The sequence below is a fragment of the Manduca sexta genome, chromosome 7, assembly GCF_014839805.1.
Source record: "Manduca sexta isolate Smith_Timp_Sample1 chromosome 7, JHU_Msex_v1.0, whole genome shotgun sequence".
NCBI lineage: Eukaryota > Metazoa > Arthropoda > Insecta > Lepidoptera > Sphingidae > Manduca > Manduca sexta.
The window spans coordinates 9,251,572-9,267,376 of NC_051121.1; the positions used below are offsets into that span (position 1 = coordinate 9,251,572).

Below are 15,805 nucleotides of genomic sequence, written 5' to 3' on the forward strand. Positions count from 1 at the left end.
TTTTAAATCCGATGAAGATAGACCAAGAAGATAGATCTTTTGTATACCAGATCTTTTTATAACTTATGTTTAAGAGGGCCGGCAGCGACTGAATGCATAAAACAGCAGACTAAGCTCTGTGACGTACCTTGGGAGCGGCCTATATCCAGCAGTGGACTGCAACGCGGATGATGATGATGATGATTATCTTAATACTAATATTATGTTCGATTTTAACATTTTCACCAATACAATTTGCATGTGTCTGCAATTGAATTGTAGACGGATTTTGAATATACTGGTTTTATCAAGCAAGTTTAGTTTTATTGTCTTGAAGTCGAAGAACTTCAAGCTAATAACTGGAAAGAGCTAGGACAAGACAGGGACGGTTAGACGACTCTTGTTACGAAGGTGAAGACCTACTTTGGGTCATTGGACCAGCGGAGTTAGATTATTAGTATTCATACCACGCCTTTTCCTTTTCAGGGGTTATTTTATTACTTTGAATGACGAGATGACCTTACCGTTCGCCTGATGGTAAGCGATACGACCGTCCATAAACAGTAGAAACACCAACCAACACCTTGAACCACAAAGTTGTTTAGTATTCCACTGCCCTCGCCATCCTGGGACATGAGATGTTATGTCTTACGTCCAGTAGTTACACTGGCTACAATGTCATAGAGATGTAGCCACATTTGAGCAGTTATAATTCCACGTAACAGGATAAGCATATTTCCACTTTACTGAACGAAATCCAACCGGTATTTGACCACACCTCAGCGCAGTCATCGTAATACTTTTTTTTTTTTTTGTGTCGCGGGGAAAATCCATTTACGGACCCCCCACCTCCGAGGAGGCGGGGGAGTGTCGGACTCACCGGCGCCTTCCACCCAGCGATGCTAGGAGTCGCCCGAGATGTAATGGGCGGTCGCTGGGTGGGTCCCTACCAGACTTAGCGCACCGGAATACTGACTAAAAACCCCGCGTGGGCCATCATCGGCGCATTAGGGACGGCTCCGGGAAAACCTGAGCAGAACGCATGGATTGCGCCGGAACCGCCCCTGCGCAGTGCCGCTTTCGCGGCCCGACTCGGCGGGGAAAGGTCCGTTCCCCGCACGCCGAGCGTCGCTGTGGCGACGGCGACAACGTGAGGCCTAGCCCTTCACGCTGTCGCCCACCCCGTGGGCCGCCTTAATGGATGGTAGGAGCGGCGGCCCCGGTTGCCCACGAGGCGCAGGGCGACGGGTTAGACACCGTCGCCCCGACGCCTCCTTCTCCTCCTATGGCGGCGGCGGGCGGGATCGGTCTGCTCCTATCCGCTCCGCGGCCTCCTTCTGCGACATGGCACGCTCGCAGAAGGAGGCCATAGCTCGCCACGACCTCCGACTGCGGACCATGGCGGCGACCACGGTCGGCAACGAGAGGTCGCTTCCGATGACGGCCAAGAGAGCGCTGCGCTCTTCCGTCCAGGCTGGGCACTCCTCGAGAGTGTGTTGGGCCGTGTCCTCGCGGCAGTTGCCACAGTGGTGGCACGCGGCGGACTCCTCCTTCCCGGCTATGCGACACAGGTATGCACCGAAGCACCCGTGCCCGGTGAGCACCTGCGTCAGCCGGAATGTCGGCGCACCGTGGTGCCTGTCCAACCACTGTCGAAGGACGGGTCGCACTGCCGCGACGGTCCTCAAGCCCGCACTCGGGCTCTCCAGCCTGAGCTGCCATTCCTCCACAGCGGCGTTGCGGAGGGAGACCAGAGTGGTCTCGACCTCTTGGGGGGCTAGCCTCTGTCCTCGGCGCAAGCTCTCTTCCCGCCACCAGAAGACAGAAGAGAGCCCGCGCGTCGAGATCCCAGGGCAGAGTGCCCGCCAATACGCAAGCCGCTTCGTGTGAGATCGTGCGGTAGCCCCTGACGATACGCTGCGCCACCATGCGCTGCGGTCTTCGCAGCAGCCTGACGCAGCGGTCGTTCAGGAATTGGCCCATACGGGAGAACCGTATAGGGCCATAGACCGCACGACTCCAGCGTACAGATTCCGGCAGGGATTGCCAGGACCTTCGACGTTTGGTAGCAGACGGCCGAGAGCACCGGCCGTCCGTACCAACTTCGGCGAGAGAAACCTCAAAGTGCGCGCGGAAGTCCCATCGGCTGTCCAGATGAAGACCGAGATACTTCATCTTTGAGCCGACGGGTATCCGCACGCCCTCCACAGAGATGTAGGCCTCGATGGGCGGCCTACTCCGAGGCCCATGGAAGGCAAGGGCCTCGGTCTTGTGGAGAGCCACCGCGAGACCCAGTCGCCGAATCCTGCGCACCACCAATTCGGTACCGAATGAGGCGAGCAGGGACGCCCTCTGAAAGGTCCTGGCCGTCGCCGTCACGAGCGTGTCGTCCGCATAGCAGACGACGGCGACGCCTCGAAGGTTGGTACCACGGAGCACCCAGTCGTAGCCGATGTTCCACAGGAGCGGCCCGAGGACCGAGCCCTGCGGGACACCGCACGACATCGCTCTACGGTGCCACCCGTCAGCGCCCGGATACACCACGTACCTGTCTGACAAGTACGAGCGCACCAGACGCCGGAGATAAGGTGGCACCTCGTGATACCGCAGTGCCTCGTTGATGCAGGCCCAGGGCATGGTGTTAAACGCGTTGGCGATGTCTAAGGACACCGCCAGCACGACCCTGCCCCGAGCGACTGCATCCTCCGCCAGTGCTTTCACCCGCAGAATCGCGTGAATCGTGGATCGGCCGCGCCTAAACCCGTACTGGCAAGCGGCCAGATCCGGGCCGATCCGTTCGAGATGCCCGACGAGGCGAGCGTGTACCACACGCTCGAACAGTTTGCACACCTCGTCGAGCAACACGATCGGTCGGTAGGCCGATGGCGACTCTGCGGGTCTCCTTCTTTCTTGAGCAGGACAAGCTTCCCCGTCTTCCACCGCGACGGAAAGTGCCCTGCTCAAAGCACGCGGAGAAAAGGCTACGGAGCCTCGTACCCAGTGACTCGACAGCGAGGACCCAGACACGTCCGGGTACACCGTCGAGCCCCGGAGCGAGTTTTTGCTCCGCAACCGAGACACTGCCACCTGGAGCTCTCCAGGCGAAACCTCCGGGATATCCTCTGCCGGAATCGACAACGATGGCGCCGATGGACGTGGCGCCATCGGTGGAGGAATGGCCTCCTGGGTGGCCGGAAATAACGCCGCGACAACGTCCGTCACCAGATCGGCTCGGAGACTCTGCGTCAGCGGGGCGCCCACGGGCGGAGCTTGCTCAACGCCATGCGGTACGGGCGTCCCCACGGGTCGCTGTCGAGAGTTCTCCGAGACTCCTCACGTGCCGCGGCCTTTGCTTGCGCAATGGCCACCCGCAGCGCTCTCTTGGCCGTCTTGTGTAGGCCGTGAAGCAGCCGCTCCTGTTCATCATCGCCGGGCGGACGGGAATGACGGCGGCGGTGTCTGGCGAGTCGACGGCGCGCAGCCATGCAGGACGCGCGTAACTGGGTGAGCTCCGCCGACCACCAGTACACCTGTCGCTTCGGAGGGAGGCATCGGGCCCGGGGCATGGCCGCGTCGCAGATTTGCGACATTGCCCCCCCGAACCACTCCGCCTCCTCTTCGACCCGCACCGGCCCTGCCGGTACAGGGAACCACGCCTGAACAAGAGCGGCTTCCTTCACGGCCTCCCGGTTGAGCCGCGTAACGGCCCAACGCTGGCCGCCCCATCGTCGGGAGGTCAAACTTCCACTGTTGCTGGGCTGGTTGGTCCGGGGAGTGGAGACACTGAACCGTATGTACCGGTGATCGGACAGCGTCTCCTCCTCCACCAGGACTCTCCAGCCCTGGACACGGCGGGCTAGGTCCGGGGTGGCGAACGTGATGTCCACCACCGAACCCCCGTTGTGCCGCACGCACGTGTCCTCCGACCCCGATTTAGGACGACCAGTCCTGAGGAGATCGCCCATTCCTCCAGGGCCCTACCCGCGCGTCCGTCACCGACGAACCCCAGGCCAAGGATTTGGCATTGAAGTCGCCGGCGACAAGCACAGGGCGGGGCTGGCTGCTTTGCACCACCAGGGTTCCCAGCCGAATGAGAAAACTCTCAAATTCGGCTAGGGATCTGTTAAGGGGGAGAAGTAGGCTCCCACTACCCACACCCCCAACAGAACCGCCACACATCCGGTACCCTTCGCTACTTTTTTTCGAAGGGCGGGGAGCCGGCGGCACCCCGGTGATGACAGCCACCGAGCCGTCGGAGTCCCCTGCCCAGTCATCCCGGGGGGGAACGAAATACGGCTCGCTGACTACAGCCACGTGGATTGACCACTGCGCCAGGCTCTGAACAAGCAAGTCCTGCGCTCTGGCGCAGTGATTGATGTTCGCCTGGAGGAAGTCATCGTAATACTACGCCAAGGCAGTCTTACTATCCAAACGGATTTTTTCACGAAATTTTACCACATTCGATAAGTACTTGTATAGGTTGGTGAATTCAAAGCATTTTTCGCTACCTTATAGCACGCCACAAAGGAGGCTGCGGCGTTGTAATTAAGCAAATGGCTGAAGATCGGAAGCCGATATCGGACCTAAGTTCGTTTTTTCGCTCCCACTACGCTTATTTCTTTTGGTGTGGACAAAAAATAGTTGGGGTTCGATTTTTGTTTATTACGAACTTTGGTCTTTTGAGCTTTCGAGGCTTTGCGGCCTGATGGTGTGATAGCAATAGTAATTAAAAATTTTAAATCAAACAGGCCGGCATAATTGTGTCCGAAGGGTAATCATTGTCAGTCGCAATTCTATATAAACCACACTAAGCTATCAGGTATCACTATCACTTGGCCATGCCCGTATGAAAATAAATCAGAGAAATAGTTTACTTTGAAATAAAATCAAAACACTTTATTGTACACCACATACAGCAAAGTGAAAACTATTATGATTTTTAAAAATACGTGCAGAGAAGAAGCGGACTTATCGCTAAAAATTGATCTCTTCCAGACAACCAGGGCTTGTAGTGAGATACTAAATATAACATGCTGAACAGGGGTGCAAAGTTTTATCAAGAATAAAAAAATAAATAATTAAAATAAAAAAGATACAGTAATATAAACTTCTGTTCTCATATTTTGTTAGTACAATGAAGCTATAAGGTTCAGAATTGAATAACACAGCTCGGTCATCCGTCATGCCAATATCTACTTCGTGCTTTTTAATCCTAAGTCATATTTTAGGCTATTACAAACTAAAAAATATACTTTATAATTATCGTCTAGTATGTAATGAAATATGAGAGACAATGGAATAGACTGGATCAGTGGCTTAGTTGTAATACGTACTCGGTACGACTACCGTGCTGAGGGCCTGGGTTCGAAGCCCAGGTCGGTCCAAAAATAATTGTGACTAGGTTTTTCCATCAAAAAATTACTCAGCAGCTCGGAGTCAGGAAGTTGTCGGTGTGATACCCTCGTGCTTCGGAAATAACGTAAAGCCTTATGTGTTGCACCTGATCCCTCTCCGCTCATGTCGGATTACCGTCTCACCGGACTATGAGAGTGAAGGAACAGAGAGTGCACCCGTGTATTGCGCACACACTTAGCATTATAATATCTTCTACGTACCTGATTGATCTCCGTCGAGGTTGACCGCCGTAGTCAAAATTTGGCTAGCAGGGATTCATTCATCCAATGAAATATATGGATACCGGTATCCACGAAAGCAATACTAAGAATCTCTACATTTGGGCAACATTGTATATTTTAGAACTTACCTTTTTTCTAACTCATCACGAAAATGTTGAAACTTCGTAATTTCGTCACCTGTGAACAAAAAAAATATTTTACCATTAACAAACTTTTAAGTAAAGAAGGTCGAAGGAATTATTTAATAAGATAAAGATGTTTTAACTGTATGAGATAACTCAAACATTTATCATAATTAAATCAAAGATAAATTTGGGTTTAGAGGGTCATTTTGACATTGCGTTATTAAATGAAACCACATACTTATCTTCTTGAAATAACATTTTACGATAAGTTACTCGAACCGTAAATGTAAAACAAAAAGTGTAAGTTACGACCAAAATAAATAACAACTAAGTAATTAAGATATTACATGCCTTAATTCTATTACTGAAATTCGTTGGAAACATCATACTTTTAGTCAGAAATACACCTACGCACTCGCTTTATTCGCAGTAAATTATACTTATAAAAAAATCAGAAACCCTAAACCGGGATGTTATTCACTAATATTTTGGCACGTTTTTAGCAAAGGTAAAGACATATTCATTTAGAATTGCAGTTTCAAAATCACCCTGTATACCAATGTTTACAAGTACCCAAACAGACGATTGTATACAAGATACGTCTCTCTATGTCTATTAGGTAATTATAGACAAAATACTATTACTTCATGCAAATATATATCTTATTGATACAGAAAATTGACGAATAACTAACATCCTAACTAACGTACCCGCACATTAACAATATAAACACAATCAGCCACTATAAAGAAGTTAAACATCAGCCATCCAGTAGAATCCTTTGAGATTTACCGTGAGAATTCTGATCGGGTCTCGCAATGCTATCCGCCGCGGTTATTTTAAAAAGTATATATAAAAATATGTGAGAACAAAGGCAGCCGCCAGCCGGTGAAATTTGCTGATTAAACCGCCATTCGATAAGCTCCTGACGCGTGCTGTCACGATGTTTAAGATTGGCCGGTTTTTCTGTGGTAAATTAGTTACAAGGCTTTGTAATGTTAATTTGGATTAGGGGAATTTGTTTAGGTCGGATGGGGTTTGTAACTGGAGAGGATTGGGAGAAAATTTAACTTTAAAATTGTAATAAAATGGTATATTAGATGAGGTAAATTGGGCTATGTTTTTTAGACCTTGTGTTAAATCTCATTATTTGTCCTCCCTGGTGAACACCAGAGGAATAATGAGATGAACGAGAACTTTTTGAAAATTTGTCCAAATTTTCAAAAAATTCTCGTGAAAAGCTCGTGTCCAAAATTTTATATTTCCACATGAAATATGAAAATATGAAATTTCAGGTTTAACTCTTGGTCTCTCGTGGCTCGCCGGCGAGCCAAGACAGCTACATGACATTTGCGTGTGTCACGGGATTATAACCTTATATACTACATAATAAGGTTATTTTTCCGTCACACGCGTAGCTGTCAATGTTTGGCGGCAAACATTCAGCTACCTGTACATATTTGAAAATAAAATTTTGACAAGTCATGACGGGTTAAGCTATTATCTTCCAGTAAATGTAAAAACAAAGTAGAATAAGATGATTAATTAAGTGTAAAACATTTAGAGTAGAATAAGATATTCATTTTATACATAACGTTTTAATGACATAAAAAATAAACACCGTGAATAGTAAGACAGCACATCCCACATATTAATCTACATAAAAAAAGAAACAATTTTAAAAGTCAATTAAAAGTGCGCCAATCCGCCGCGACGTCACCGTAAAGACAAAGTGTCAAGATGAAAGGGCCCGCCGCCGATTGTCGCCGCATTGTATCGTCACTCGTTAGGCCGGCATTATCGTAGCAAGATTTATTTTAACGATTAATTGCACGGCTTAAGTTATGAGCGAATGGCGGGGCTTAGTTTCCGATTTGATAATCGAAAATGATATTTCGTGAATCGTTCTGGCTATAGCAAATATTATAGGAGTGTAACTTTACTTGCTTTCCGCTTTTTATGTCACAAGGCGATGCTAACAAATATCAGTTTTGAATAATACTTAGCACTGGATTACGCTCCTCATGTAAAATTACATACAGTGTGTATTTTTATATCTCACGCGTCTTTTTATGCCTGAAGGAGTAGACAGAAGGGCAATTGGTGCATCCACATTCCGCTGTGTGTATTCCATCTCATGATATGATAGGGGGCGAGTCTTTGATCATATAGGGCACAAATTCTAGGCTCTACGCTGATACTGAGTAGGAAACTCAGTATTTCTTTGTCTGACCCGGTGATCAAACCCGGGACTTCAGCACTACAATCGAACAATACAACTACGTCACCAAGGCAGAAGTAAAATTACAGTTCTTTTTTAAATGGAACAAAATATTCGTTGCACACTTCTACAGATATCACTGTCCTCAATGTTTCAAAAATGGAACACAAGACTCCTCAAAGAAATAATGGTACCTACCTACACTACATATAAGAAACTTTACACCAATTTATTTCCCAAGAATAGGCAGTTAAAAATCCGCTAGCCGCTCCCGCTTCAGTTCATCGTCTATTCGCCGTATAATTTGAACGATTAACGCTTTACCTCCGACCATTATACCACAATTGGTCTCTGTGCACTTTTATAACTTAGTATTTGTCCTTGTATTGTATTAGGCAGTGCTTTATGTTAAGGGTATTCTTTAAGGACAGGAGATCTTTAAGGTCATTTGTACTTGTCCTTTAACATACATACTACAACATAAATAAGTATAATAGAACTCTCTTTAAATCCGCAATTCAATCAAAATATCAAATGCAAGCAAACCTAACAAACAGACAAAAAGTCATCATATCACAAAAACAAAATAATCTATAATAATCATTAAACAATTACATGCCTTAAAAAATCAACTGAGTCCACATTTTCCTTACAACTAACGCCATCTGTATTCGTTGCCGAGAACTACACCACACGTTTGTGTGAGAGAATTTGAAATATGTAAGAGGAGAAGCTATTAACCGTTGTTTTGCTTCATAAAATTTTACTATGCGCATTACCCCAATACGCGTTGTATGTAATTATATGTACTTATTTGGCACCTCTGCATCCGAAATGAAGCAATTTGCGACAAAAAGTGGCAATTTCGAATGTATTGTCGGCGGATTTATTGTTATGTATTTTGTTTATTGTAAACGCTTCCAATTTAAGAATTTGGTAGCATTTAACATGCCGTAAAGAGACGAGTATGAAGCTCGTCTGACGGAGTTTTAACCAACTATAAACAACACTACCCAAATCTTGGAGTTATAAATCAGTACATAGCATATTTATTAACCTGAGATTATAAATAACTTGTGCACGCGACTTCATCCACACGAAAATATTTCTCTGAGATAAAAGTTCCGCTTTATAATTTCTTAGAATAAGAAGCATAGAACGCAGGAGTAACGTAGCTTCCTATTAGTGTAAGAATTTTCAAAATCAGTTCAATAGTTCCAGAGATTAGCCTCTACAAACAAACTTTTTTTAGTTTAAAAATTCCGCTAAGTAATGTGTTTGTAAGAGAACAATACAATAAGTATAATATCTAGATATCAGGAAATGGAATTTCATTTAACGTGTGAAGTCATAAGCTTACGAGACCATAGAGCTAAGCTAGTCTAAATAAAACCATAGAAAATTTATGTCGTTTATCCAAATTTCTTGCTGGTGGTAGGATATTTTTTATATCCGCCAGGATAGCGACCACCGTAAACAAGGTGGTAAAACCCGCCACAGTGATCTATGTAAGTATGTCGAGTTCTGGGATCAGCCTGTGTATATCCGGTTGGACCCAACTCTACTAACCATGATGCATTGGGCTCACTTTGCGTTAACATAAAAAAAAATCCAATCCATCTCCAATATGTTTAAGATTACCTGATTAAATAATCGAAAAATGTACGGTTCTCTTCATACCAAAAGCATTCGTAAAACACATGTTAATTAATAATAATAATAATATCAGCCCTGTATTATATACTTGCCCACTGCTGAGCACGGGCCTCCTCTACTACTGAGAGGGATTAGGCCTTAGTCCACCACGCTGGCCTAGTGCGGGTTGGTAGACTTCACACACTTTCGAAATTCCTATAGAGAACTTCTCGGATGTGCAGGTTTCCTCACGATGTTTTCCTTCACCGTTAAAGCGAACGATAAATTCACAAAGAATACACACATGATTTTTTAGAAAAGTCAGAGGTGTGTGCCCTTGGGATTTGAACCTGCAATGAACATGTTAATTAATTCATTAATATTCCATAAACGATTAACAATTATCTTACTGCATTTTATAGAGCTTTGTCATCTTTACAATTGTTTCGGCCTTCAGTTTCCAAAGAATTTTAATTGTTTCTCTTATCTGCATGATTTAATTGATATTCTTTATTACAATGCATGATTTAATTGATATCCTTTATTACAAGTTAGTTTGAGTTGATTTTTAAATAATACAATATCAGCCCTGTATTATATACTGTCCCACTGCTGAGCACGGGCCTCCTCTACTACTGAGAGGGATTGGGCTTTAGTCCACCACGCCGACCTAGTGTGGATTGGTAGACTTCAAACACCCTTAAAATTTCTATAGAGAATTTCTCAGGTATGTAGGTTTCCTCATGATGTTTTCCTTCGCCGTTAAAGCAAGCGACAATTCACAAATAATATACACAAAATAAATTTTAGCAAAATCAGAGAGGTGTATGCTCTTGGGTTTTGAACCTGCAGACATTCGTCTCGGCAGTCCATTCCACACTTAACTTGGCTATCGCTGCTTACTAGAAAATATATGATTGCGATATTATTGATCATTTTAAAAAATGCTCAAAAATTGATATTACATTAAAAACGATACACAAATCACGCAACAAAACCAAATGCGATTTTTCCAGTGATGGAAACTTTCAAAAATCTATTTCCGGTCTGCCTGCGTTTCCGGTTAGGCGACGCGCCTTTTCCGGCCGTTTTGGAAAGCCATTATTTTGTAAAACGAAGGGTTGGTGTACGTACAGATCGGTTTTGAAATTTGATTATTTTTGGCTTTATTGGTCTTCGGCTCGCTTATTGTTTATACCTTACCTACAGGGTGTCCTAAGATCATAACTGTGATTTCTTGGTTGCTATTTAAATAATTTTGTAGGTTACGCGATTTTTAAAACAACACAGAAAACTTCTCCAAACGCAACATATTATCGCATGTTAGTGTAGTTGTAATGCATACCGATACAGTAAGAGTACTATTATGACGCTGAGGACCTGGGTTTGAATCCTAGGTAAGGCCAAAAAAATTATACTGATTGAGTTTTTCCATCTCAAAAAAATCATCATCATCAATCATTCATTAATCTCAGTCACATCTCGGAATCAGTAAGTTGGCTATGTGATACCCGAGCCTCGAAAAACACGTAAAGCTGATGGTCTTGATCCTGATCTCTCACCGGTCATGTCAGATTGCCGTCTCACATTACTATGAAAGTGAAGGAACAGAGAGTTCACCTGTGTATTGCGTACAAACTTTTGCACTATAATATCTCCTGCGCACCTATCTGATCTTCGTTAATATACGCCGTCGCCGAAATTCGGTTAAGTTTCAATCGAGGCTCTATTATATAACAATTAACTAGACCAGCACAATTATAGCACTAATTAGCCTCTACAAAACAGGAAATATTTTCCACATATCAATATTTTATTTCAACACAATCAAGCATAGAATTAGTGACTTAATAAGACTTAATTACACAACGCAAAGTAGGGGGTCGAGACTCATTAAGCCCTAATGACTGAATTTAACTATTACTTTGAAATCAATTTGGGTGTCACATATGTAAATTAACATACCACCACCCGTTGTTACCACACTTAAGTGCCGGCAAACAAAAATAAAAAATGTTTTGGAGTGTTTGTTTATATTATATTGAAAATATTAGTTAATGCAATACTTATGAAAGGGTTGTTTTGGATATTATATTTTGGGAGCAATGTGTCTACGTTTACACATGGTTCAATCTGGGTAATAGATGAGCCTTTGGCGAGAAAGAATCCATCTTTGATAAACGTTGTAGGATTATAATCCAAACACACTCGATCAAGTTGATATTGTCCTACTTTTGGAAAAGATTCAGTCATAGTGCTACTTAAAAATTATTTCTATGAAATTGCGTAGACTCCTCATTATTTAAAAGGTTTTTTTTCTCATATCACGCATTTATCCATGGGGTATGCAAAGGCGTAATCAGGGCAGCCTTTTCGCCAAGTGTGTTCCGTCCCATGATGTGATAGAGAGCGAGCCTATCTTCAAATCGGGCACAAATTCCAGACTCCGGGCTGATACTGAGCAGAAAAATCCAAAATCACTTGGCCTGACCGGGGATTCGAACCCAGGACCTCAGAATGATGCTTTACCACGAATGCAGTACAACTACGCCACCGAGGCAGTTTTCTTTCTGATGGTTGTCAAATGGGATGATTTTTTTTTATTTATAAAAATGTGTTCTGATGACATACAGATCATAGTTGGATGCATTTAAAAATAATCGACCGAACACAACACAACGCATCCAAAGTCGTATGACGTCATAAATAATTCCACAACCAGAAACTCTTGACCCCTCAAAAGTTCTCACAATAATAAAATATGATTATCGACCAAAGATTAATTTATAATGGTCATAAGTAATGCTATGAATAAATATTGTCTACGGGGGGTAGTTAATTAAATAATTCTACATCCACGTATGCTTTACATACAAATTGTTCTAAACAGTCATTATAACTGCATCACGCTGGTGGTAGATCTTGTGAGAAATTCGATATGGTGATTAGATATTATATAAACCCATTGATTTATTACGCGTTTGACGTGAAAAGCAAAGGCTTGTTCAAACCGAACGGGTTTGTGGCGCCACCACGCATTATCTCGCCTCGAAGTTACCACAAAATAAGAAGTTAGTATCGTCGTAGTTATTTATTAGTTATAAATCAATAGAACTTGTTTTTTTATACAATTAAGCGATAGACGAGAACGTTGCTCTTTGTGCGTCATTGCAAGCCATAAATAAATTTATATAAGGGTGAAATTAAATAAAAGTAGAAGTTCTGAAGATATTTAATGTTCAAATTCAACACTTACGTATTACAGTGTTGGTAATATACTAGACTCTGGAACACAAATATTACACACTGTTACTCGGTGGTAGATATAGGCAAATTACAAAGTATTTACTTTTTCTCGCGCCTCTGTTTGTGAAAAAAAAAAACTAATAATATATCGGTGAAAACTACATTAAATTCCATGCAATCATCTTTATGTGATGCATGTACAAACATACAGACAGAAAACAATTTTAATAACTGTTTTGGCTTCTGTTAGTATAATCAAGACCATATTAGTTTTCCTTCAATGTTTATAATGTAGAAACAGCGGCTTGTTATAAATATATTACATATGATGATACAGTATTATGTAGTTAAGCTAGAAATGTTTATCACAATACAAAAGATCTATTATGTATTGAAATTAATTTATTATGTAATTAGTTTCGTATGACGTCACAACTCCGCATTGTGTTGACGCGCGTCAGAAACGCATTGTGTGAACAAACCTTAAATTCTTAACAACCTTAAGTATGTACATTTTATGTCGTTTTGATTGATTCGATTGTATATTAAAAATATTAGTAATCAAACTGTTTATGGAGAGTTTAAGAAAATACCATTAATAAAATTTGTTAGAATCGAAAGCAGATACAAAAATTCAACATCATTAGAATTTGGCTTGATTATAATAAAATTATTTTTACTTTATAGCCATGCCAGCTTTGTTAGTCAATCAGTATAATTAGTTGGTAGACAAATTATCCACCTTTCTGAGTTAAATCCCGGTATTTAATAGTACTTTTATTCTGTGATAGATCTATTATGCAAGCGGAACCGGGAATAACAGCTAATTTGCTTATGTTATCGTACTAATAATGTAAATTCGAAAGTTTGTGGAATTCTTTGGTTGTTTGGATGTTTGTCAGAAGCAAAACGCAATATTTGTTATACTTAGCATGACAAAGTCAACTACTGCACCTGATGGTAAATGGAATGGAGGTCAGAATGTCGACTGATGAGAGATGATTACCCCTCGACAGTCGACACAATTATGCCGGCCTGTTGGAAGCGAATTGGACCTCGCCATATATTATTAAATGCAATTTAAATATTATAAACTTTAAACACAATTCTAAAACCCGATATTTATAATAGTTTCTCACGTACACTACCACCTATATTTAAAAAAGCTCATAGTATAATATATGAAGTTAATTTGAATAAACCATGATACATATCCGGATTTGAACCCTGATCATTTAACGGCAATAGCTTATTCATTCGACTACCAAAAGCCAACACAGAATTACTTTTATTACAACCATTCTGTCTAAATTAATGTGAACTTTGAACTTTTTTTGGTTTTATGCGCGACTTATGTGTCATTCGATGCTTATGACTAATATCTGGGATCTAACACATTCAAATGAATTTAAATCCTATTTATAACCCATTAAAGATCAGAATATCGAATTTTGTGCGATAAAATTTTATGTAAATTATGTGTAAATTTCATTAAATTATTGTCAATATAAAATTTATTCACTATTCAATTTTATTGTTCGTTGTGGAAAATTATTGTACGCTCGTTCATTTTTACGATATCTGTGTGAAATATAATGACCTCTTTATTGTCATTATCACAGGGGTCACATTTTCTTGTTTTATTGCATGCATATTTGATACAAATATAACCTTATTAGCTTTGTTATAAAGGTCAGGTGTCTATATCCTCTTCTTAATTATTTTAGACTTTTTTTCTTTTTTAAAAAATAAAATTTCACACTATTGCACAAATATTATAACGTAATATTGTACTGGTGGAAGGTCTTTCATATGTGAGAGTCCGCCTGGGTAGGTACCACCGCAATGTCTATTTCTGCTGCCAAGCAGTAGTGTGTAGTCACTGTTGTGTTGCAGTTTGAAGGATATTGTAGCCAGTGTAAATACTGGACATAATAAGACTTAACATCTCATGTCTTAGGATAGTGAGCACAGTAGAATGCCAAACAATATTTTGTAATTCAAGGTGTTGGATGGTGTGTCTACTGTTTATGGGCGGTCGTATCGCTTACCATTATCCGAACGGTAAACTCGTCTCGTCATTCAAAGCAGTAAGAAAATACTGGGCATTATGAGACATAAAATATTGATTCTGAGGATGAGGACCGCAGTAGAGTGCCACGCAGTTTGTTATCCAAAGTTCTGTATGGTGTTGCTATTATTTATGGGCATCTCGCTTATCAGGCGAGCTATATGCTCGTCATATCAACTGCAATAAAATTGTACACTAAGTCTCATTCGGGTTGACACACACATCACACATTTATCCCCGAAGGTATGCTGAGGTGAAACCAGGGCACCCAATTTTCGCCAAGTGTGTTCCATGATGTGATAGGGGGCGAGCCTATCGGCATATCGGGCTCAAATTTCAGACTCCAGGCTGATACTGAGCAGAAAAACCCAAATACCACTTTACCCGACCCGGGATTCGAACCCACGACCCCAGAGCGCACCACCGAGGCAGATTGATTCGGTTTATATTACACAATATAGACATCCCACCCCACATAAATTCAAAACAAATATTACAGTTTACGTAAACATAGATTTTGTGATATGGTGATCAAATCTACTTATATTGTAACCTAAAATGAGCCACAGGGGCAGTTATAATACACAATTAGCTGGTGGTAGTATATTGTATCCGCCCCAGATAGCGATCATCGTGCATAAGGTGTAAAACCCACCATATTTGCCCACGTATGACCTCCCGGCATCAGGCCTAGGCCTAGACTAGGCCATCGTAGGCCACTCAGTAAGAAGGGCCCTGCCTGGACCAGTATATAATACAGGGCTGATATTATTACATTATATAATATATTAGGATCCTCCAAAGTCAAAACAGAGCCATAATCATATTGTGCAACAATATAAATAAAAAAATAATATTCGTTTATAAATCTTCGATAAAATGAAAACATAAT

At 42.4% G+C, this 15,805-nt stretch overlaps 1 protein-coding gene across 1 annotated transcript; it reads right to left on the reverse strand.

Moving 5' to 3' along the window:
• Positions 1-1,262: 1,262 nt before the first annotated feature.
• On the reverse strand, positions 1,263-3,144 carry LOC119188596. The gene is made up of 3 exons (XM_037436319.1): positions 2,551-3,144; positions 2,079-2,463; positions 1,263-1,930 (listed from the first exon to the last, which is right to left on the reverse strand). The coding sequence occupies exons 1-3, from the start codon at positions 3,142-3,144 to the stop codon at positions 1,263-1,265; spliced, it is 1,647 nt and encodes a 548-aa protein (XP_037292216.1).
• Between the last annotated feature and the right edge of the window lie 12,661 nt (positions 3,145-15,805).